Genomic DNA, 24394 nt, shown 5'->3' on the forward strand with positions numbered 1-24394 from the left:
AAAAACAGTTTAAATAACAATCAATAGAGTATAGATTAAGAATAGTTCGTTTTTTTCAACTCATTTTTTTTAAAGTATACTGAAACAAGTCTCCACAGTAATCACTTGTACATTCCCCCGTCCCATCCCTGCTGTCTGAGGGTATTATTGCACTGAGATTACCACCTCTAGTCCACTTTTATCTTTTTTGCTTGACTTCGTTTAGCAGTTCCCAGTGTTTCTCCCTCACTGTTTGGGGGAAACTGTCTCTGGATATCCCTTCAAAGGCCTTCAAACCTCTGACTCCAGACTAGATACCCTACCCCAGGGCCGTGGGGCATAGGGACTGTGTACGTTCCGTGCCACTAGAACCTGCCTGCGGTCCCTGCGCACGGAAGAGACGGGTACAGTGTGCAACGAATCCTCGTTTGAGCGCCCGGCCCCCTCGTAGCTTCCAACAGCAGTGCTCTGGTAAAACACAGGTCTGCTACCTAACCGGGGAACTAAGGCGGCATTTTCCGGGCAATGGTTGACGCATGGAAACAGGTGGCACGTGTCTTTGGAATGCTCATGGAAGTGAGCAGGTCCTTGCGGAAGAGGACCCAAATACACCGGCAGGTCTGTGTAAGAGTTCAGGTATGTTGAGTAGTGTCCGTGCACTAGTGTGGAAGAGGAGCGCCGGATGGCCGCCGTATTCTGTAGAATTGCCTCCCGATACGAAGGAAGGCGGATGGACTTTGAGTACTTGAACTTCTGTGGCTTGTATGGGTAAGAGCCCATGTGGGCTGGGTCCAAATAGCCTGGCTCCACAGCCATGTTGTAGCGTAGGTTGTTACCAGTGCTGCCGTACATCTTCGAAGGTTTGGGATTGGTCACCACCACTCGAGGGAACAGATCGGGCATGTTGATGCAGCTTGTAGAGGATGCAGAGGTGGAGGGCTTCTCATCCAGCTGCCGGAGCCTGTCACCACCCCACGTGGCCCTGAGAAAAGAGGCGCGGCGGTTCAGTTTATCTTTCCCCAGAAGAGGAACGTCATCCATCTCTGGTTCTAGATAAAGCTTTGTGCAGGAGTTGCAGCTAGAGCCGGGTCTCTGGAAGTGGCTTCTCATACAAGGTGTGGTATGGGAATGGTTTTCCACAAGGTGGTTGCTTTTGAGCTCAGTCAGACAAGATTGGGGAACATCGTAGTCGTCCCTCCGGTGAGTTTCCGGAGATGTTGCTACGTAGCTGTGGGACCTCTTTTTGCGACCCGGACCTGCCATGTATTGTTTATGGCTTGCCGAAGGTTCCTGGTGTTCCACAAAGATGTCTGGTACCTGAAAGTCACGGTAAGAGACGTAGCGAGAGGTAGGGTGGTGAAAGGACTGGTCCACGTACACATGGGGTTTCGGGGCTGTCGGAGGTGGTGGGTCTCTCATGGCAATATGGGGACTGCTGAGGCTAGATATGGGTAGCGTTCGTTCGTAGATGTGGTGGTGACTGGTGCGTGCGGGAAGAGTGTAGCGCAGTGAGGTAGGCCGTGTTCCCACGTGAGGCTTTTCCAACAAGTGCTGAGTGGTGCTATCCATGTTTTGAGGGTACGGTGAGTGGTTGTCTGTAACACTGGCGATGCAGGGCAGGCGGCTATGGCTGAAGTCCGTACCAATGAGGCAGGTAGGAAGGCTAGGTCTGGCTGCCTCTGGATCACGCCGACTCCAGTTCTCGATGGTCTTTGTGGCATTGTCCAGGGAGTTTTCAACTCTCGCAGATGAGACAATGTCTTTAGCAGTTTGGAGCATCTTCAGCATATTGGCCTGAGTGTAACTGGTGGTGACGTCTGGGTTCTGCATGTTCCCTTTACGGTCTGTGTCCTCCACACCGTTGAAGCAGCTGTAGATTCCCTACAGGGAAGAAATAAGGAAAAATGAGGCTGGCATTTTGAAGTGCATCCACCTAAAAGATCTATGTGCCATGGCAAACAGAATTAGAGTTATCACCTCACAATATCAGATTTGCATCAGTGCATTGGCATTTTTGTATCACAATGCATCGTTTCAAATATATTTTCAACAGTAAAAAAAAAAAAGATTTATTCGTAGATGCACTAAACTTTTATTTAGAAAGTGACCAATAATTTGTGAGAAATATTTTATGTGTAATACATGTCCTGAGAGTCACATGTAGATTAGCATGGTAGAGGTAGAGCTGCATCTTCAAACAAATAATTACAATGAACCTAAAATAAAAGCGAACCGTCTGTATCATATTGAATTACATAGCGTTTTTTTTCTCCATAGCATCGTATTGTGACAATAATATGTATCTTTAAAGTATCGTATCATTGGCTGTGCATCAAGATGGGCATCGCATCGGCCTCAGTTATGGAGATGCGCATCCCTATACTGCATCTATTGTTTTGACTGTAAAATGTCTTAAAACACTGGAACACAAAGTACAGTAGTCAATGGCAAAAGTCTCAGAAAATTTATTTGCTATAATTTTGCCACAATGACCTAGATAAATTAAAGTCGTATTCACTTTTACCACATCTAAATTCTATTAGCTGATTTTACGGGTGGTTAATTACCTGGAGAACTGTCAGTGACTGATAAGATTCTATGTTTATCAGCATTATAGTTGTAATTAGCCAATAGAAAAGCAGCTGTCTATGCATTTGTAATATTACACATTTAAATGAGGTCTTCAAGTTTGTTAAGCTTAAGAATGTACTTAAAAGGGACTTTGACAGCTATGCCCATAACCCTAAGACCCTAATTTAATTTTAACAGCTTTTCCCTTGACTTTTTGTGCTTGTTACTGGAGTTCCCCTGAACATCAAGTTCACCACGTTTGTGTTTCTAAAGTATCTGCTAAGGTATGTTTAAACCTTCTTTGTACAATTCTGTTCTTGTTGATATATTTTGCTACATGCATGTTCTTGCAAGTTGCTTTGGTAAAAAAAAAAAAAGAAAAAAAAAAGCTGATTGCAAAAGCATAATTTTAAATGAGTTACTTTGCATTATGGATTTATGGATTTGTAACCTTGTTCTAAGCATAACAATTTGTTAACACCAAAGATTAAAAGTGAAATTCATTTCAGAATATTGACAACATATAATTTACCCTGCTAATGGCCAGCAGGCAGTCCAAGCGCTCAGACTCGCGGACAGAATGCCGTAGCTTCCAGTACAGTAGATGTTCCCAGGAAAAGACCAGCAGACTGAGACCCATGGCCACTAAAAGCATGTAAAACACTCCGGCCATGTTGTCAATGTCGAGCTTAGAGCTCATCGCCTCCTTCTTCTCGTTACGACAGATACCAGTTAGCCACACTGTCTGGAGCTTCTGAGTCTCACCTGCAATACATAATACATTTCCGTCAGACTTACAGAATCAGAGCTCCTCCAGCAAAAGTAAGTTTCTGAAGTTACCATCGGCAAGGAACTGGAGAAGAGCGAGGTCTATGGGGCGCTTCCAGCGAGATTCTTTCTGAAGGGCAATACCGTAGCCTGTTGTTGCAAATACCTTCCCACTACCGATTGTCACCAATTTACACCCTTCATCTTTACCGGCCATGTAGTTAAGCACAGCTGCATCGTATATGAAGGCGTCCAGCTTCCTGTTAGCGGTAAAGAAACGATACATGTTAACGGAAAAGATAATACACTGCAGACAGATTTGTTTAAAAGATTCAAGAGACAATTACAGTAAACACACCCAGTTTTGAGGCTATTGAGCGCATCCTCCACTCCTTTCTGGTTGTACTTAACCATGTGGGAATGCATTTCGGGATAATTGCTCCTTATGTTTCGTTCTGTGCTGCCATTGGGCACAGTCCCAAACCGGAACGGAGGATATTGGTCTTGTGGTTTCTGGAACTGAAAGGTAGCATTTCAACAAGTTAGCATGTTTAAATTTAACTTTGTGAACAACGTACAGTGTGCTAAATGGATTTAATAGATTTTAATAGATTCCAGGACCGCTAGATACACCAGTAATGGCTTTTGGTTGGGAATACTGCTGGAAAGTGTGATTGATTTTTCTTTAAGCTGGATTTCTGTATGGGAATTTATTCTAGGTTCAGCCTTCGTCTTTGCCCTGATCCAAGGATTCTCACGATTCTGTATCTGCAAATGCCACATTAAATCTAATTCCAAGTGAGAATATGACTGAAATTAATCCTCAGGAAGGAAAAATTGGCTGCAGTGATAACACTCGGGCCAAAGCCACTGGGTCATCAATGCTCTTTTCTGTCTCAAGTCCCAAGTGCTGCTCAGTCAATTAATTCTCAGCTCTGTTTAAATTCTAACATTTGAACCTCAGATTGTCCTCACCAAGACGAGAAATTATCTCAGCTGCCTGAACAAATATCCGAGGATTTTCAATATTACTTTTCCCTTGCTAAATTTCTCCTCATTTAGTTTTTACATGATTCCGGCCATGTTCATTAAGTGCCGTTAATGCAATATCAAATAAATGTAATATAGCCACTAACACTAAGACAGCACTTCAGAACTCAAGCCATGAATAATTGTGCTGTAATGTAGGTAACCTTGCTGGTGTGAATGAAGGAGAACAGTCTCTAAGGAACGAGTAGACGTGATTGTATTCCGGCTGAGTGCATGTGACTGACTCCAGTGCCAGTGAGTGCCTCATTCTAAGTGTGTTTGCTGTCGTCTGACAGCATAAGCGTTGTCTTTCATCTGTCCCGTGGCCCTGACCGCACCAAAAGTTTACTGCTAAAAAGTAATGTAGAGCAGAACATTTTTTTTCTAGGTATTATGTATCTGCACTTGTTTTGACATACCTGTTCAAAGTGATGCATCCATGTAATTTACCTAATATATAATATTACATTTATATATTTACATACACTTTTCAGTATCTGCAAAATGTTAATTATTTTACCGAAATAAGAGGGTTCATTCAAAATCCTTGTTATTTTTTTATTTATTACTGACCTGAATAAGATATTTCACATATAACATGTTTACATATAGTTCACAAGAGAAAATAATAGTTGAATTGATAAAAATGACCCCGTTCAAAAGTTTACATACGCTTGATTCTTAATACTGTGTTGTTACCTGAATGATCCACAGCTGGGTTTTGTTTGTTTTGTTTGTTTAGTGATGGTCGTTAATGAGTCCCTCGTTGGACCTGAACAGTTAAACTGCCTGCTGTTCTTCATAAAAATCCTTCAGGTCCCACAAATTCTTTGGTTTTCCAGCATCTTTTGCATATTTGAACAATGACTGTATGAATTTGAGATTCATCTTTTCACACTGAGGACAACTGAGGGACTCATACGCTACTATTACAAAAAGTTCAAACATTAACTGATGCTACAGAAGGAAAAATGATGCATTAAGAGCCAGGGGTTTAAACATTTGAACAGAATGAAGAGGTGTAAATTTTTCTTATTTTCCCTAAATATCATATTTCATTTAGTACTGCCCTTCAGAAGCAAAAGAAGATACTATATATATAAAGCCTTAGGTAACTTAGCATATTTGATAATATCATGATTAATATAACGTCCACTCCATTTTAATACAATAATGCAAAATAATTAATGTTTTTATAATTATTATTTTTCATTACATTACATTATTTTACAGATTCTGTTTTGCTACTTGGAACAAATAACTTTCAAAAATATTTATTTGTTGTACTTAGTTTTTAATTTTACTACATTTTTAAAATTAATAATATATATATATATATATATATATATATATATATATATATATATATATAAATGATCACTGTGTGATATTCTTGCCCTCTGGCTATTTTGCCCTTCAGGCGTTTCGTTCTTTGTGTAATGCCTCCCAGGCACACTCCTGAATTCAAATGCATACAAAAACGTCTTGCTGTCAGTGTCTAATTCCCTGGTAGTCAATCCGTGTGGCTCTTTAATGACAGTCTTGTGGCTTGAAGTCTCACTTTGTCTTCAAAATTGCTCTTTAACAGTTTCCATCTGAAGCTTGTCAGCTGTAACAGCTTTCAGTATCATTGTAAACCACTTCACCTTGATGTGTCCCTACACAACTGATTAAAACAGTGTCACAGAGTTATCTAAATAGGATAAATAGTTAACTAGGCAGCTTAGGCTAACATGCAATTTATTAGTAGGCACATTTCAAAATGCTGAAGCAACAAAATCCTTACAACACAATCCTTGATTATTTTTTACCAGCCATGAGTATGACTGAAGCAATACCCAGTTTACAGTACATGATTAACAACACCAGCATATATATATATATATATATATATATATATATATATATATATATATATATATATATATATATATATAAAGAAACCTTGGCATCATACTTGCACCTCTAAGAACTTTGTCATGTTGCCAGTATTGAAAACAGTTTTAATGCTTCAAATTGTCCATAAACGTCTTATTAAAAGGACACAAATTAGTGATTAGTACTCTAATAACAGTATTTCATCATGAAAGAATACATATCCATATATATATATTGTCAGCATAGATTCCTCTTGTAGTTCCACAGAGTGACGGCTTTAATTAAAACTCATGGCCTAGATTGGCCATTTGGCTAAGAGAGAGACGTTGGCAGCTCTTACCTTCTTGTCACTCAGTCCAGAAACAGTGTCGATGTACTGCTCCTGGATCATGAAGGCTGCCAGGTTGGCCGTGTAGCTGGCCAGGAAGATCACAGCAAAGAAAGCCCACACCAGCACCATGATCTTACTGGTGGTGCCCTTGGGGTTTTCAATGGGCACTGAGTTGTTGAAGACGATCCCCCACAGCAGCCAGACCGACTTCCCAATGGTGAACGTTGGACCACCTGGATCTGAAATAGAGAATATTAAAGTTGTTTAGGTTTTTTTACCATTACTCTTGGTTGTAATTTTATATTTATTTATAAATAATCGGTTTTGAAGTTACGGTTTGGTACATTTGTAATGGGGAAAAACGTGTCAAAAAATTGATTCTGTTTTTCTTCCTAGTAAACAGTGGTTTACCTGTTGCTTTGTCTTTAAATAAACTCAAACACAAAAATTTCCAGTCACACTTTAATTTAAGGTCCAGTTCTCGCTTTTAACAAACCATTAACTACGACTTTTGCCTCAATAAACTTAATTTGCTGCTAATTAATAATTAGTAAGGTATTTGTTAAGTTTAGGTATTGGTAGTATTATGGATATGGTCATGCAGAATATGTGCTTTATTATTAGTACAAATAAACAGCCAATATGTTAATAATAGGCATGCTAATTAATACTGAGAATTGGTCCCTATACTAAAGTTTTATCAAAATATCTAATGATATTTTAAGCTATAATATGTATATGTAAGTCACATATGTACAGGTCCTTTTCAAAAAATTAGCATATTGTGATAAAGTTCATTATTTTCTGTAATGTACTGATAAACATTAGACTTTCATATATTTTAGATTCATTACAACACAACTGAAGTAGTTCAAGCCTTTTATTGTTTTAATATTGATGATTTTGGCATACAGCTCATGAAAAAAAATTATCATCTCAAAAAATTCATCCGACCAATAAAAGAAAAGTGTTTTTAATACAAAAAAAAGTCAACCTTCAAATAATTATGTTCAGTTATGCACTCAATACTTGGTCGGGAATCCTTTTGCAGAAATGACTGCTTCAATGCGGCGTGGCATGGAGGCAATCAGCCTGTGGCACTGCTGAGGTGTTATGGAGGCCCAGGATGCTTCGATAGCGGCCTTAAGCTCATCCAGAGTGTTGGGTCTTGCGTCTCTCAACTTTCTCTTCACAATATCCCACAGATTCTCTATGGGGTTCAGGTCAGGAGAGTTGGCAGGCCAATTGAGCACAGTAATACCATGGTCAGTAAACCATTTACCAGTGGTTTTGGCACTGTGAGCAGGTGCCAGGTCGTGCTGAAAAATTAAATCTTCATCTCCATAAAGCTTTTCAGCAGATGGAAGCATGAAGTGCTCCAAAATCTCCTGATAGCTAGCTGCATTGACCCTGCCCTTGATAAAACACAGTGGACCAACACCAGCATCACTGACTGTGGGTACTTGACACTAGACTTCAGGCATTTTGGCATTTCCCTCTCCCCAGTCTTCCTCCAGACTCTGGCACCTTGATTTCCGAATGACATGCAAAATTTGCTTTCATCCGAAAAAAGTACTTTGGACCACTGAGCAACAGTCCAGTGCTGCTTCTCTGTAGCCCAGGTCAGGCGCTTCTGCCGCTGTTTCTGGTTCAAAAGTGGCTTGACCTGGGGAATGCGGCACCTGTAGCCCATTTCCTGCACACGCCTGTACATGATGGCTCTGGATGTTTCTACTCCAGACTCAGTCCACTGCTTCCGCAGGTCCCCCAAGGTCTGGAATCGGTCCTTCTCCACAATCTTCCTCAGGGTCCGGTCACCTCTTCTCGTTGTGCTGCGTTTTCTGCCACACTTTTTCCTTCCCACAGACTTCCCACTGAGGTGCCTTGATACAGCACTCTGGGAACAGCCTATTCGTTCAGAAATTTCTTTCTGTGTCTTACCCTCTTGCTTGAGGGTGTCAATGATGGCCTTCTGGACAGCAGTCAGGTCGGCAGTCTTACCCATGATTGCGGTTTTGAGTAATGAACCAGGCTGGGAGTTTTTAAAAGCCTCAGGAATCTTTTGCAGGTGTTTAGAGTTAATTAGTTGATTCAGATGATTAGGTTAATAGCTCGTTTAGAGAACCTTTTCATGATATGCTAATTTTTTGAGATAGGAATTTTGGGTTTTCATGAGCTGTATGCCAAAATCATCAATATTAAAACAATAAAAGGCTTGAACTACTTCAGTTGTGTTGTAATGAATCTAAAATATATGAAAGTCTAATGTTTATCAGTACATTACAGAAAATAATGAACTTTATCACAATATGCTAATTTTTTGAAAAGGACCTGTATATGTGATATGTAAGCTATACAGGGAGCCCTATTACTGCACAGTACTATAAAATTAAAGGTAACGATTATCAACAGTTGATATTTATATATAATAATCAACACTCAAATAAGTTATTTGCATTTATTATTGTTATTTTTTATAAATGCATACATTTATTTTTATTATTTTATTCAAATTACTCAGGTGAATAATAATAGCTATTTATTTGAATAATACAGTAATACAATACTGTAATAGCACATTATTTTTAAAGTCATTTAATTTATAAATGAGATGTGCTGTATTTTGAGACTTCTTTGAGACATGTATTTTGATTTTTGTTGTTCAGATAGATAGGGGGAATAGATAGATAGTTCCTTCTTTGTTTGTATTCTTGATTAAATATAAAGTAAATGCTCCTGAGCTGTTTCTTCTGACAAAAAAAGACTTCGTAATCTCATGTGTCTCCTCTAGAGACTCCTTCCAAAGTCTGCAATCAGATTTCTCAAAATGAACTCAAACATTTCCAAAACTAATTGATCTCTAACTCTCAGCTCATACTGTATGTCAGTTATCTCATTTGTGTCTATTTTTATTTCTACAAAATAATTTTATGAAAAACAAAATGAGATGAATGCTCATGAATTTACCTGAGCTATGACAACATAGCCTCTGCTCTGAGCATGCACCTCTAATTACATGAATTACCATTTATCCTAGCTTCTGTTCTGTCAAACCTGTCACGTATGATGAAGTTTCACGTTGCCACACAGTTCAGGTCTGTCACAGTTCCTGAAGAATTAGCAGAGGCGGTGAACACTGACCTTTGGCACTGACCAGGCTGCGGTTGTAGCCCACAGGACTGAAGTATTCAAACACGAACACAGTCACCGCCACGACTGTAAGACACATGACAAACATCATCACCCACACTGCTGGGCTGTAGGGCTCTGGAAGAGAGAGAGAGACAAACACAGATGAAGCAAATTACGTTATTCCCGAATGACACGCTTTTTATTCTAGTAGGACTGCAAAACCTTTTTACATTTTTATACGTGCAAATTAAAGTCAACACAATTCATACGCCATTAAACAAGAGAAACACTGGTTGTAAGACTGCACTGTAAATATTTATAACTACATGTTTTATGAAATGAGCGTATGTGATTGTGTTTTACTATGAGTTCTGGGAAAGTTTATTGTTTGCAGTATTATGGAAAAATGTGCAAAAGGATTTATGGGATGGCTAAGCAACCACATCAGTGAAAATGAAATCGAGTCAACATAGGATTTAAGATTCACAAACCAACATTGTTGTAGTCGGTAAAGAACCACTGCAAACCAAAAGTATGTCACTGTTATTAACGAATATTAATAAAATATAAATATTATATGAAAAATTTGCAGTGTTAATGTTGCCTTGGCAAGTAAAAGTTGAAATACTAAAATGACAAAATCTAATATAAAAATAAATTAAAGTTAAATAATTGTAAAAGACAAGAGTAAAATAAACAAAATAACATGTAATAAGTGAAAATATAAGCTTCAAACCTTCAGCTGTTTTCATTTTTAATCGCATTACTGTGTGATTTCTGCATAATTTCTGTTTCTGTTTCAATGTCACAATTCATTCCAGCCCACTTAAGAATATTATGTGCATATTATAATAAATATAACACCATTCAGCATGGCAAACTGTAGTCAATTCTTATGGGATGTATTAAAAAGCCTATCTGAGTTGGCAACAGTAACGTTAAGGAATCAAAGGGCAAAGTAGTGATTACTGTAAAGCTCCACTTAATTTCAATTACTGTACATACACAGTGTACTATTTGCTCCACTTTCACATCTGCTATATGCTTTAGCTGTAAAAACATGACCAGCTGTGCCGTTTTTCAGTAAGTCCTATGTTTCTGAATACTGGAAAATCACTGGAAAATGTCATACAGTGTGGTGCAGTTCATTAATAGTGTTAACTTTAGTTAGTTTAGTCATTTTACAGTAGTATTTCTTACCCAGGAAGGCTGACGGAGATACAGTTCCATTGCTTCTGGCCACCATCACACTGATGCCAGTTTCCACAAACGGCACAGAGAAGTCAATGATCTCAGAGCGCTCCTCATTTATGGTCAGAGAGCCAATGGCCATATCCGCTCGCTTATAAAACACCTGAGAAGAAAGATGCAAATATATATAATATTATATAATAATTCATTGTAAAATTTACCAGCAATTTCTGAGTGGAAATGTATCTTTTTTCAGTGTATATATAGATTTTAGTATATAAAAGATTATGCAATAAAGGGTTATTTAAGAACTGTCATCTACAGCAGAAAGTAAGTCATATGGGTTTGGAAATGATGACAGAATTTTCATTTTTGGGTGAATTGTTGCTTTAATATCCGGAAACAAGTTTGTTGTGGCTGTGCTAGGCCAGTAATCACTATGTGAGTGTGTGTGTGTTTCAGATTTACAGTCCAGGCTCTCTCTCTGGTTAACCCACACCATGCATAATGCCTGAATGAGCACAATAGTCTTTCTAAAAAAAAAAAAAAACAACGGATAAAGCAGGAGCACAAGTCACAGTCTGAAACTCTTTACACGCCGCTGTGCATCAGATGTCAACTTGCTTGATGGAGCTGTTTATTTACAAGGTTGTTTGTGTCATTTCAATGCCAGTCACGTCCTCTGGAATGAACAAGCTTTTAGATCCATTCTGAACAGTCTTTCTCTCATATAGATATAGGTTTTGTTTTCTCGTTCAGTGTGACATCACAGATGCTAAACAACTTATAGAGCTAGTTTACATTAGAATCTGCCATATGAAAATAATTTATATGAAAAACATATAAAGCATTTGCAACCCATTTTACTTACTGTATGTACAATGAAGTATTTTATCTAACAAAATGTAGAATGGCACTTGATTTTATCCATCAGGAATTGATTGGATGGTGAAAACAGGTATCAAAATGACTCATTGTTGGGGGAGAGGATTGAAAAGTATGAGGGCCTTGTGATGTTAAAGTGGAGCAGAGGACCAGTTATGTAGAGGACCAATAAATCTTTCAAAACAAGACCAGCAAATCTTTCAAAACAAGACAAGCAAATTAGCTGAATTTTGTTGACTCAAAATAAAAACTAAAAAAAAAATTTCTCACCTCTCCAATCATACCGTTCCAGATCCCTCGTACCAGCTTGCCATGTTTGCCGTTGGTGACCAGGTAGAGGTCGTAGGAGAACTTGATGTTGCGAGAGAGCTTTTTCAAGATGTCTATGCAAAAGCCTTTGCAGCATAGTTTGGTGTAAGGCTCAGTGTGTCCGACTATCCTGTGGGAACACAACAGGAACATTATCATATTAAGTTTGATAACAAGACCGAAAATGCACAAAAAGAAAAAGTTTTATCTTTAAATTTAGACGTCATAAACCCAGAACTGCCATTTTCAATGGTCGTATTCACAAGAGATAATAAACAAACCTACATGGACCAGTGATGTATAGTATCAAAGTACAAATACATAAATACAGTTCTGTCATGAATCTCTAGATGGCGCAGTTTCTAACTCAATCTGATATAATCACATCATTATCACATGGCCCTGATTGGTTCTTTTCATATCAGCAGCCGAGCTTGTTGTTCAACATTCAAACACTTGGCTAGTGCCTGCTGTAGCAGTTGCGGCACACTTCAGAAACCCTCCCCCTTCCCCAGCTCCACATGTCTAAATCTGTTATGGGGTGATTCATGCATGTTACATATGGGGGGGTTATTTGCGATTGCAAAGAGCAAAAAAATAACACACAATGTTTCCTGATTGGTCATAGTGATATCCAGCTCGCGAATGAATCTTTTAATCAGTCTGGGTTTTTTTGAACTTGTAAAACTGGTTCATGTATTTAAATGATTTGTTTTGCAAATCTGGATCTAAATCTCAAGAACCACAAGCACACCAAGCAATGCGTAACAAATCTCAACAGTTCTCCACAAAAATGTCTGATTCCTTAGAAAAGTAACATGCCATCTCTCCAACACACAACGAATCAAAGAAACAAGCACCACCAATAATAGATGAATGGAAAGTGTTTTTTGTTTTTTTTGGGGCTCATGTGGCCTAGTGGTTAAATATATATAAAAAAGTTGTAGGTTTAAATTCAACAAGAGGTGATTTATGAGCCTTGAACCATTATTCAAGTCACTCCAGGGAGACTGACCCTGTAATCCTTATTGTTGAGCCCTGCAAACATTTACATGCATGAACATGCATGAGCCAATTTCATAATGAAGGTCAACATGGTTCATCTGGGCAGTCTGAATGCTTTTAAGGTATCTCAGAATGCTAAGACCAACTCTAGACATGCACGTTTAGTCTTTATGTGCAGCTTCTTGTTCGCGAGACGTTTTAAATAGGTCAGACATAATACAAGAACAAGGTCTTGTATATAATCTATTTGCTTCTGTCATTAGTTACTCAGACTAGTTTTGTAATTATATTCAGTGCCAATCCATTTGCCACTGTCAACAAATAAATACAAAAAGGGCCATTTCTGTGCAGATATCTGAAATGAAAAACCTTTCAGCGGTGGCTGTGCCTCATTAACATTACATTGTCTTGGCCTGTTTCCTGTTTCCTCGATTATGAATGTTGAGTTGAAACTCACATCCAATCACGTGTGATTAACGACAGCTCCAATAAATCCATTCACACTGTCTAACGGCAGTGGTGTAGCCTGTTTGTGCTTTTCTACGGCCAGACAGGAAATAACATTGCATTCTGATGTATAACAAGGAGCCTTTATGGTTATACTGTCTAAATAGCATCAATGCACATATGAAAACACAAGAAAATACTCTGGGAGAACCTAAAAATGGCAAATAACTAAAAAAGGGAGGATTGATGGTGAGACAGGGCGTGACGTCAGCATCGAGTGGGTGGATGGGTAGTGGCTGTCACGATGGGTCCCTGTGTTTCGTCGCAGCTGTGACAGATGAAAGGACAGCCGGGCCGGGCCAAACCAAATCCAACTCAAATTAATCACAAACAAATAAAGATGGAAGAGAAACGGCACGCGGAATCACTGGATAAGAGCTGTTACTGTACAGAGATTGCCGTTAGGATAAAACTGTTGCTCAGACGCTTTGTTAGAAAGGGACGTCTTGTGGTATTTACTCAGTTATATGCATGTAAATTGAATAGTCATGTTATATGAGGCTGACTCCATGTTTTAGACTTTGTTTTGACTGGCACAGAAAATCTAAACAGGAAATAAAACACATACACGAAATCCAACACATGAAAGCATTAGCCAAACTACCTTATTATGTGGTTGACTTAAAATCAGATTTATGTTCATTTTTCTCAGTTCAAATTATCAAATCAGATTTCACATTGTTTTTACGTCCTTTGTTGCTTCAATTGCGGGTAAAATGGCTTGTTAGATCAGGTGCTAATAATTAAATAAGGATAAAATTAAGTAAATAAATAAAAATAGATAAATCAGTGTTGTATACGCTATTATAGTATTTATTGGTATTTTAAATTTTAAATATATGTTTATATTTTCAGGTTTCATTTTAATTTCATTTTAAGTTTATCATTTTTATTAGTTTTTCTTACATATTGTACTTAGGTTTTAATTTTAGTTTTAATACTTCAACATCAACTTATTTTATTTCAGTTAATTGCCAAGGTAAAATTTCTAATTTTAAGTGAAAGTGATGTGACATGTCGCCAAGTATGGTGACCCGTACTCGGAATTCGTGCTCTGCATTTGCCCATCCAAAGTGCACACACACAGCAGTGAACACACCCCCCGTGAAAACACACCCGGAGCAGTGGGCAGCCATTGCTGCGGCGCCCGGGGAGCAGTTGGGGGTTCGGTGCCTTGCTCAAGGGCACCTCAGTGGTGGTATTGAGGGTGGAGAGAGCGCTGTACATTCACTCCCCCCACCTACAATCCCTGCCAGCCCGAGACTCAAACCCGCAACCTTTGGATTACGAGTCCGACTCTCTAACCATTAGGCCACGACTAAATTAAATTACTAAAGTTTTTTAAGTTTAAATTTTTAATCAAACATTTAAATTTTATTTCACCTTCATTTAGTTAATGATTCATTCATATTTAGCTGTTGTCTATGACAAATGTTTTCAGTTTTGAATTCTGATCTCATGAAAGACATAATGAATGGTAAACATTATTGCAAAAACATGAACATAAGTTTAGTTCATTACTACAACAGCCAATGAAGAAATAATACATCTGGCTACAGGCTCTCTTGTAAAATATTTTTCACTGGCGCAAACACAAATATTTCGAGCCTAAACCTTATACTACCTTTTTTTTCTGTAAAATCGTATTGATTGACAGTTATAACAGGACCTGATGTTGATATTAAAACAAATTCACGATCACCTGCAGACGTTCTGATCTATAGTGTTTATGCAAGCAATGCATAGTTTGAGACTGACTCCAAAATTTCCAGATCCTGTCCCCTTCCTGTTCTCTCTCTCTAAAAAGCAGAAAGTAATTGCAGAAATCAATATTAAGTGCAGATTCTTGCTGTTGTAGCAAGGAAGAGGAGTGGGTTAATGCATTACTGAAGTGGTAGAAATGTCCAGTGAGATGTGTGGCAGAACAGCCATCCGAAACACTTTGACTGCAACATCAACAGGTTCACTTACTCAGAGAAATGCAATCGATACGCTTAAAATGTTTCCCAAGCACTTGTGATTTGAGCTTAAATGTGTGCCTTTAGGAGCATTATTTTGGCTCAGCTTTCTGCACTTGAGCATTATTTGTTTTCAGAGCTCTGGTTCATTTCACAACGCCTGAGGAAAAATAAACAGCACACCATTCAGCCAGATCTTCAGTCTGGATTCACAACCAGAATTACAACCCTGGAAAACAACAGCAGGGTTTAACAGGGACTGCAGGCAATAAAGGGAGCATGTGTGTGTGTCTGAGTGTTTGCTCAAGAAACCTGCTGCCACAATATTGGAGTAGGTGATAGCTATGGTGGTCTGGGAGGTATTTTGAATGTTTTGGATGGTTGCTATGTTGTTGTTAGGGTTTTCTAGGTGGTTTCTAGTTGGTTCTGGATGGTTCCTTGGGTATTGGCAACAGTTTTCTTGGTGGTTACTAGGGTTTTCTGAAGTGTTGCTCGGTGGCTGGTGGGATGTTACTTACTGGCCCAAGTCAAAAGAGTCCAACCTCAAAGGGGCTTCCCAAAGGGGCTTTCGCACCAGAGGAACCTTTTCATAATTCCTAGAACTATTGGTGGATGTTACCGCTTTTTGTTCGCACCGCAGGAAATCTCTAACACAAGTTCTACTGAGAAGACTCTGTCATGTCATTAATTACGCATAGATCTAGCCACTCAACACCTGGAGTATAAGTTCTGTTCTCACTCATAATTGCGTTCCAACTTCAGAGTAGGGTCTAAAACAGATTTATTGGAACTGCCAGTGACGTAAATGTATACGCTGATTTGCCAAACACATACGAAACCGGCTACCGGGCATTTTTAAAAAGCCATGTAAAAATATTTACTCCATGAACATGGAAAAGAGCGTTATCGACATTTCCGGTGCCTGTTGTCTGCAGCATTTTGCTCTTTTCTCAGTCTCGATGATATGTAACACTCCATTTTGTCATTTAGACAGATTTGCATGCTCTTTCAATTGCGTAAATTGTGTGTTTACATTCCATCTCTGTTAATATGAAACCCACGACACACAACCAAAACTGCTCTGAACACAGCATCCAGACGTCGCTGTCGCTTGCTTTAGAGTTTCTGCTCCCGGTGCAAATGCATCCAGGAAAACGGCCCGAGAGGGAAATTGGTTCTCTAGCCATGCTGGCTACAGTAGTTTGTGGAACTAAATTCCTAGAACTATGCAGTGCGAAAGCGTCTCACGTCTCTTTGATATTGTGGTCTTATAGCACACCTCTCCTAGAGCAACATTAATGTCTGTAGCACAAACTGTGTAGGGAAAGTTACCGGCAAAGTAACTTAAACCTAATGTAAAATGTTTGTTCAAATGCATGCCTTAGAAAGTAGTACTAATAAAGATGGACAAAAATGAGAGAAAGAAAAGGACAGATGAAGAAAGAGAGCGCTCTAATACTCCTGTAACCTCTTGACTAATGGTGTGAGGCATAAAGGGGATTAGAGGCAATGAGTCACACTAAACACCCACCCACACAATAGCACACGCTATCATCACCATAAACCACACAACTATTTATTTGACATCAGTCACAGCATCAACAGACATGCAGTACAACACAGACAGCCCAGCCCCTCAAAACATATCTGGACAGATATGGACTGCAATGCAATGACATTCTGACAATCTGAGTATGCTGTAAGTGTTCACTGTTAAATTATCCTGTAGGACTATTTCCCATCCATGCTAACTTGCTTCATAATGTTTCCGGGAGCCCTTCGGATTTGGCCTGAAAGTAATGAGTAGAACATCCTGAGGGAATGAGTCTTAAATAACATGTTAATGGGCCTACCACAACACCATGTGTGTGTTTGGAGAGGGGAGGCAGAGCGTGAGGAGTTTGAGACCCTCTGCTGAGTCCAGCGCAGCTTTAATCAGCTCTGCTAATTACCACTCAGTTCTCATGAGGTGAGACACAGTCCTGTGAGTATCCAGTTATCTTCACCAGAGCTGAACGCTTGCAGTTCTCAGGTTGTGAAGGACCAAAAACAGACAACTGATCCTAAAGCTTTACAACAAGAGCTGCCCATTAATAAAAGAATAATTCTGAAAAACACTATAAAGTAGTGTTAAATAAACTCCTCAAACTCCTAATTTGCTGCTTAATAATAGTAAGGTAGTTGTTTAGTTTAGGTATTGGGTAGGATTAGTGATATAGAATTTGTGCTTTATAAATACTAATAAACAGCCAATATGTTTATAATAAACATGCAAATAAGCAATTAGTTAACAGTGAGAATTGATCCCTATACTAAAATGTTACCAAATGAACAATTTTATAACTAATCACTCAAATTAATCAGACTTTCCAATGCTACACACTGAAAAACATAGTTAAGTTAGTAGCATTTTTCTGCACTGCATGTAGAGTGTGGTCACATTAAACTGTCCATAGAAGATGTATGAATAGAATTAAAGAAGAAAAAAGAATTATTTCCTTTCTCCTTGTGTTTCCCTTTTCCATATCGACATCTGTCTCATACTGCGTTATCTAATTCATTACTGCAAAAACCTGGCATCTCAAAATAACAGCAACACCTGACCATCTGCAACCAGAATTATATCCAACAGGAGAGCAATGAAACAGTTAAACAGTAACATTTTCTCATTCTGTTCAATAATATGATAAAGACTTTATCCCTTAAGATGAGCCCAGGTCTCCTTAATTATCCTTTAATAAAGTGCTCAAGCATGCATGTAAGGAGTTTACTGTGGTTGGCTGATAATGACCACTGCAGCTTCTGATCGGAAAAGGTTACCAAAGAGGCTTCTGGGTATTTACCTTATCACTGGCAAGGTGCACATACATTATTATTAATATATATATATATATTGTGACGAGTCGGCTGCCTCCCCCCTGTCCATCATCACCACCCCGTCCCGTATTCGCCGCCCTTCACCAGGCTCCCGACGGGAGTGGGTGTGTGAGCGAGGAGGGGCGCTGAACACGCAGGGCTGGCGGCGTGTGATGAGGCGCACCTGACGTGAATAGAGCCTCATCACCGCCGCCGTTTAAACGCCGAGTGCGCCTCCCCTCGGGAGACCGGTCTCTTCCCCGTGCATGCACGCTGGTGTCCTCGTGGGTCCAGGAAGGGTGAGTCGAGCAGGACTGCCGCACCCGTTAGGCGGCTGACGGGCCAGGATGCCGGGCCGCCGAATCCCCCAGAAGCGCCGGGAATCCAGGAGATGGAAGGAGCCGCGCAAGAGACGCCGCCGCCACTCGCTCCCGGCCCCGAGAGGGGAGCGCGTGCGGCCACCGGGCTCCGCCCCTTCCCTGACGAACACTACCCTCCTTCACTAGCCCCGCGGCACAACGAGGACACCAGATTCCCCGTTTATTTGGACACTTTTCCCCTTGGACACTTTAATTTCCCTTTTTATTGTTTAATAAAAACCTCTCCGAGGCTTGACGCCACACCCACTGTGTCTGTCGTTGGCTCCTCCCGCCACAATATATATATATATATATATATATATATTGGGGTTTTTTCTGCAAGAATGCATTATATTATGGAAGTACAGTAGCTGAGAGAGCAACTGAAGAAAACACATGCAAATAGAAAACACACCAGCAAATTAAGAAAGCATCTTCATCAGTGTGACAACATGTGCAGTGTGTTTCTGTATCTGGTTGCGTTCTGAATAGTCTAGTACAAGTTATGCAAAAACTCCCATTATAATCACTGAAACAGTGAATTGAATCTCTTAATTACATATTTTCGGTGTTTCTTTATGATGAGAGAATTCTTGAGCGTGCAGAATTCAGCCAGTGAATGTGTGCACTCAAGCAAACTTTGTATAGGTTTGTAACAATATGAGAGTAAGTTAATGATGATATAATTTCCTTTTTAGCTGAACTTCAAGCATTATGAAGGCCAAAAAATACGGTTACTTACGTTTCTGTCTTATTTGACTGCCGTCTGCAGGGGACAGTGTTACTGAGGCAGGTGCCAGTAACAGGATCTACAGCTTCGACAATCACAAAAGGCCTTTCCTCCAGTGTGGCCACTGTCAAGTGACGATTATCAGACACATGCTCCAGGAAGGTCCCATAACGTGGCCAGACAGGATACCTCATCTGCAGGATACCAGACTCATAATTGCCCACCTGTTAAAAAGAGAAATAATTGAATGTGCTTAAAGCTTAAAGCTGTTGAATTTATTCATGGGGTTTAAAATAAATAGCTTACACTCATAAAACAAAGGCAGAAATCCAAAACTTTGTAAAAATGCCCCCCCCCCCCCCCCATCCTCTATTTTATGCATTCTAAGTATCTAAATGTGCAAAATAAAGGACTTGAGGGACTGTTGTTTATTTTCATTTTTCTCTGTTTGCTGCGTTCACACTTGGGTTGTTATGTATTCTTTGTGCAGAATTAGAGGCGTTTGTTCATTTCCTCTTCAATTGGTTTAACACATATCAATGTTAGTCCTGTTAGACTCTAACAGGACTAACAATGATGTGAGCAAAGACAAGACCCATGAGAAAAGTGCCATATACAATATGAGAACTTCTATTTGAACCTAATCAAGGAAATGAAAGCAAGGCTGTATTTAAATGACTCCAAGCTGATGCAAATCTCAGAGTAAGCACTTTCTGCCGGCTACGCTTTATTAGTTCGGATGCAAGTAATCTTTGTGTGATAATTATATTCACTAGATTTTATGGTGCTTAGCTGTATAGACAAATTGTAATATATCGGCTAGCTCCTTTCATCAACATATAGACCACAGCTCAGGGAAAACTCAAAACCACAGAGTGAAACTAATTACTGTTTTTATTAAGCAAGAAACTCACTTAGTCATCTGGTGTGAAATCGGTCCCTGACTGGAATCCCACGTGTGGTTTCTTTTCTGACAAATAGTTACATTGTGCTTACTCATAAAATAACTCATATAAGCAGTTAAATAATGTACAGTTCTTTGAGATTCTTTGGAAAATGATTGTCCTTATCTCCAAACATAGATTTGGTCAAAAGTTATGGAATAAAAGTTAAGGAATAAAAGCCAAAACGGCTTGCCATAATGCTATACTTAATTAACAATAATAAATGATGCCTAATTATCATAGTACTAGTTATGATAGTGTCAGTTATCATAGTGCTAACAATTATGCAGTATATACTGCTAGTTATGATAGTCTTGAATATCACAGTACTAGTTAAGACAGTGTAACAGTTATCTTGCAGTGCTAGTTATCATAGTGCTAGTAACCATAAAGTTGTTTATACTGCTAATTATCATATAGTCATAGTTATGATAAGTGTAAATTATCATTGTGCTAGTAATCATAAAGTTGTTTATACTGCTAGTTATCATAGTAGGCCTATCAACTGTCCTACAGTAGTTATGATTTCAGTTATGCTGATAATCATACTTCTAGTAATTATAAGGTTGTTTATACTGCTAGCTATTATAGTACTGATTATAATAATAGTACTAGTTATGATAGTGTAAGTTATCATAGAAATCATAAAGGCATTTATACTTTTTATAGTACTTGCTACAACGCTAGTAATGATACTTTCTGTTGTCTTAGTGCTGGTTATCGTTGTACTAGTAATCACAAAGTTGGTTAGACTGCTAGTTATGATAGTCTTGAATATCACAATACTAGTTATGACAGTGTAAACGTTCTCTTATGCTGGTTGTTATAGTGCTAGTAATCATAATGTAATTTGTACTGCTTGTTATCATAGTATTTATTGATCACCACAGAACTAGTTATGATAATGTCGGTTATCACACTGCTAGTAATCATAAAGTTATTTATGCTGCTATCATAGTACTGATTATGATATTGATAGTTATGATAGTGTCAATTATCATAGTGCTAGTAATCATAATGTTGTTTAAACTGCTAGTTAGTATATATTGATTCATACAGAGCTAGTTATAATAATAGTGTTGATTATCAGTGCTACTGTAGTTATGATAGTCAATTATAATATTGGTGATTATTGATGGTAATCATAAAGTTGTGTATACTGCTAGTTATCATACTGATTATCACAAAGCTTGTTATGATAATGTCAGTTATCATATTGCTGATCATCCTTTAGTATCTATAATGCTAGTTATCATAGTACTAATTATCCTACAGTAGTTATGATGTCAGTTATGCTGATTATCATACTTCTAGTAACTGTAAGGTTGTTTATACTGCTAGTTATCATAGTACGGATTATGATAGTTACAGTATAGTAACCATAGTGCTAGTAAAGTAATTTTTACTGCTAGTTATCAAAGCACTAATTTAGATAGTGTCAGTTATCATATAATCATAATGCAATTTATACTGCTAGTTATCATATTATTGATGATCACAGTAATTATGATGTCATCATACTTTTCAAAATTCTACATAAACTGAAAAAAATCAATACACAAAATTGGATGTGCATCAGTCAGTGGACATGCAGCTTATTTACTATAAAGAGGGGAGCTATCCGTTTATCTAAGCTTTATAATAGGCTATGTCATTTGCATATTCTCAATTTTAAGATTTCAGATTGAGAATATGCTAATTCTTTTGCAAACGCAGTGGAGAAGGTCTTTGCAGCTTTACTCTGGATCACAGCACACTGAAAGAAGCAAGGCCAACCTCTGGTGTCTCCTCCTTAATGTTCTCCTCTCGCACCTGAGGGCACCTTAGCAGCTTCTGACAAAAAGGTGTCATTGGAAGATGACACTAGCCAAGTCATAAGGAAAGAGTTATCACCGGCCTTCAGCCTCACTGTGTTTGAAAAGTACAATCTGCTGCCAAATAAATTACCTGCACAGTAAATTACATCAGCAAAGCAAAGAGGCCTGGAATGGAAAAGCACTCTTTCAGCCCGGCGCTGAAATAGATGTGCAAAACAGCCACAGATAAGAGTTGTATATCTCCCACCTGAGGCTAGGGACAATGGACTTGAGAGAGTCACGTGTACAACACAGAGAGACCATCCGTTTCATCAAAAGAAGTTCATCATGCACCAAGACTCCTTGTGAATACGTGAGCAGGATAAAAGAGATCTCATTCTTTGAAGAAAGTAAAAACTTTCACTCTTTGTTTATCAGGCACAAAGACAGTAGATACCAAAGCTAGAGTGACTGCAACACAAAGGGAGAAATATCTGTTAAAGGAAGAGTTCACAGAAAAATGAAAACTCTGTCATCATGTACTCACCTTCATGTCGTTCTGAACCCGTATGACTTTCTTTCTTCCGTGGGACACAAAAGGAGAAAGACTCATGGCCATACACTTGCAATAGGATCCAGAATTTTAAAGCTTTCAAAAGGATGCAAAAACTTCATTAAATTATCATTAAAGTAGTCCATACTAATTTTATTTTGTCTATTTCTCACACAAAGTTACCATACACTACATACAATAGCACACACAAACCATATGGACTACTTATACGATACTTCATGATGGATTAAGATCTTGCTTCAAACTCGAAAGCATCAGTTTCCAGTAGAAATGAGCAAATGGCACAGTCTTCAAAATTTTTCCTTTTGCGTTCCACAAAAAAAAAAAAAAAATCTTTAGTTCACACTTTACTTTGGAGACCAATTCTCCAAATTTTTTCTCAATAAACTCACAAATTGCAGCTTATTTATAGTAAGGTAGTTTTTAGGTTTAGGTATGGGGTGGATTAAGGAATATAAAATATGGTCATGCAGAATAGGACATAAATATGTGCTTTATAAGTAATAATAAAAAGCCAATATGCTAGCAATATGATTGCAAATAAGCAACTTGTTACAAGTGAAATTTGGTCCTTAAAATAAAGTGTTACCATAAAGTCAAATGGGTTTGGAATTACACGAAGTTGAGTAAATAATGCCAATTTTTGGGGGATGAACTGTCCTAGACAGCAGTAAGATTAAATGGAGAGCAACTTTCTTCATGAATTCTGGTAATATTTCAGCTACATTCTTAGCTCTAGTGAAAAACTTCTGTATGCTTGTCTGCCACTAAATAAAAAAATAAAAAAGGTAACTGCGACTTTTTATCTCACAATTCAGATTTTTTTTTCTCGCAATTGCAAGAAATTAATTTTCTCAGAATTGCAAAATAAGAACTCGCAACTCTGACTTTTTTCTCGCAATTGCAAGTTTATATCTCACAATACTGAGAACTGAATCAGAATTGTCGGATATGAACTAGCAACTGTGAGGAAAAAAAAAGTCATAAAAAGATATTGTCACGGATCTGTCTGTTCTCCACCAGTCACGACGCACGCATGCACCTGGTTTCACCTAGCCTTTGATTGAGCACACCTGCACGTCATCCGTTCACTCATCAACACGGCTACAAATACACACACCTCACAGCACTCCAGTGTCCGGTCTCGTTACTACATTCCGTTAATGTACATTCGTTACATTCAAGTTAATCCGTTGCTACGTTAATACGTGAATATGTTAATGTGGTAATCGTTCATACAAAGAGGACTACCATTGCTATCACAAACTCTAGTCTACCCTAGTCTGTCTGCTCCAGAGTTCAGCCATTGTCAGCCGTACTGGTGAGGTGTGTGTCCAGCTCCTGTTCCTTGTCTCCTGTCAAGAGAAGATACCCAAGTTAACGTTCCTCCAGATCTCCGAAGAATTCAAGAATTACCACTTACCTGGTCACTCCATATTGCTCTTAGTCTGTCAATAAATACCTGTTTAACTATCCGTCACGCAGTCTGAGTCCTACATCTGTAACAGAAGACCAGACCCTTACAGAATATGAGGTTGGAGATAGCCTCAATTAACGTGTGGGCCAGAGAAGAGGACAACCTTTCGGGAGGC

At 38.6% G+C, this 24394-nt stretch overlaps 1 protein-coding gene across 1 annotated transcript in view; it reads right to left on the reverse strand.

Moving 5' to 3' along the window:
* Positions 1–270: 270 nt before the first annotated feature.
* The window catches only part of grin2ca (glutamate receptor, ionotropic, N-methyl D-aspartate 2Ca), a gene marked incomplete at both ends in the record, with an annotated part of 44762 nt that continues 20638 nt past the window's right edge, over positions 271–24394 (reverse strand). The window contains 9 exons of the mRNA XM_079415402.1: positions 271–1860; positions 3083–3315; positions 3391–3578; positions 3677–3837; positions 6566–6795; positions 9698–9823; positions 10889–11042; positions 12035–12203; positions 19501–19712. Of these exons, the coding sequence (XP_079271528.1) occupies positions 271–1860; positions 3083–3315; positions 3391–3578; positions 3677–3837; positions 6566–6795; positions 9698–9823; positions 10889–11042; positions 12035–12203; positions 19501–19712 (3063 nt within the window). The remainder of the gene's footprint in view (positions 1861–3082; positions 3316–3390; positions 3579–3676; positions 3838–6565; positions 6796–9697; positions 9824–10888; positions 11043–12034; positions 12204–19500; positions 19713–24394) is intronic.

Source organism: Barbus barbus, assembly GCF_936440315.1.
Source record: "Barbus barbus genome assembly, chromosome: 4".
NCBI classification, from domain to species: domain Eukaryota; kingdom Metazoa; phylum Chordata; class Actinopteri; order Cypriniformes; family Cyprinidae; genus Barbus; species Barbus barbus.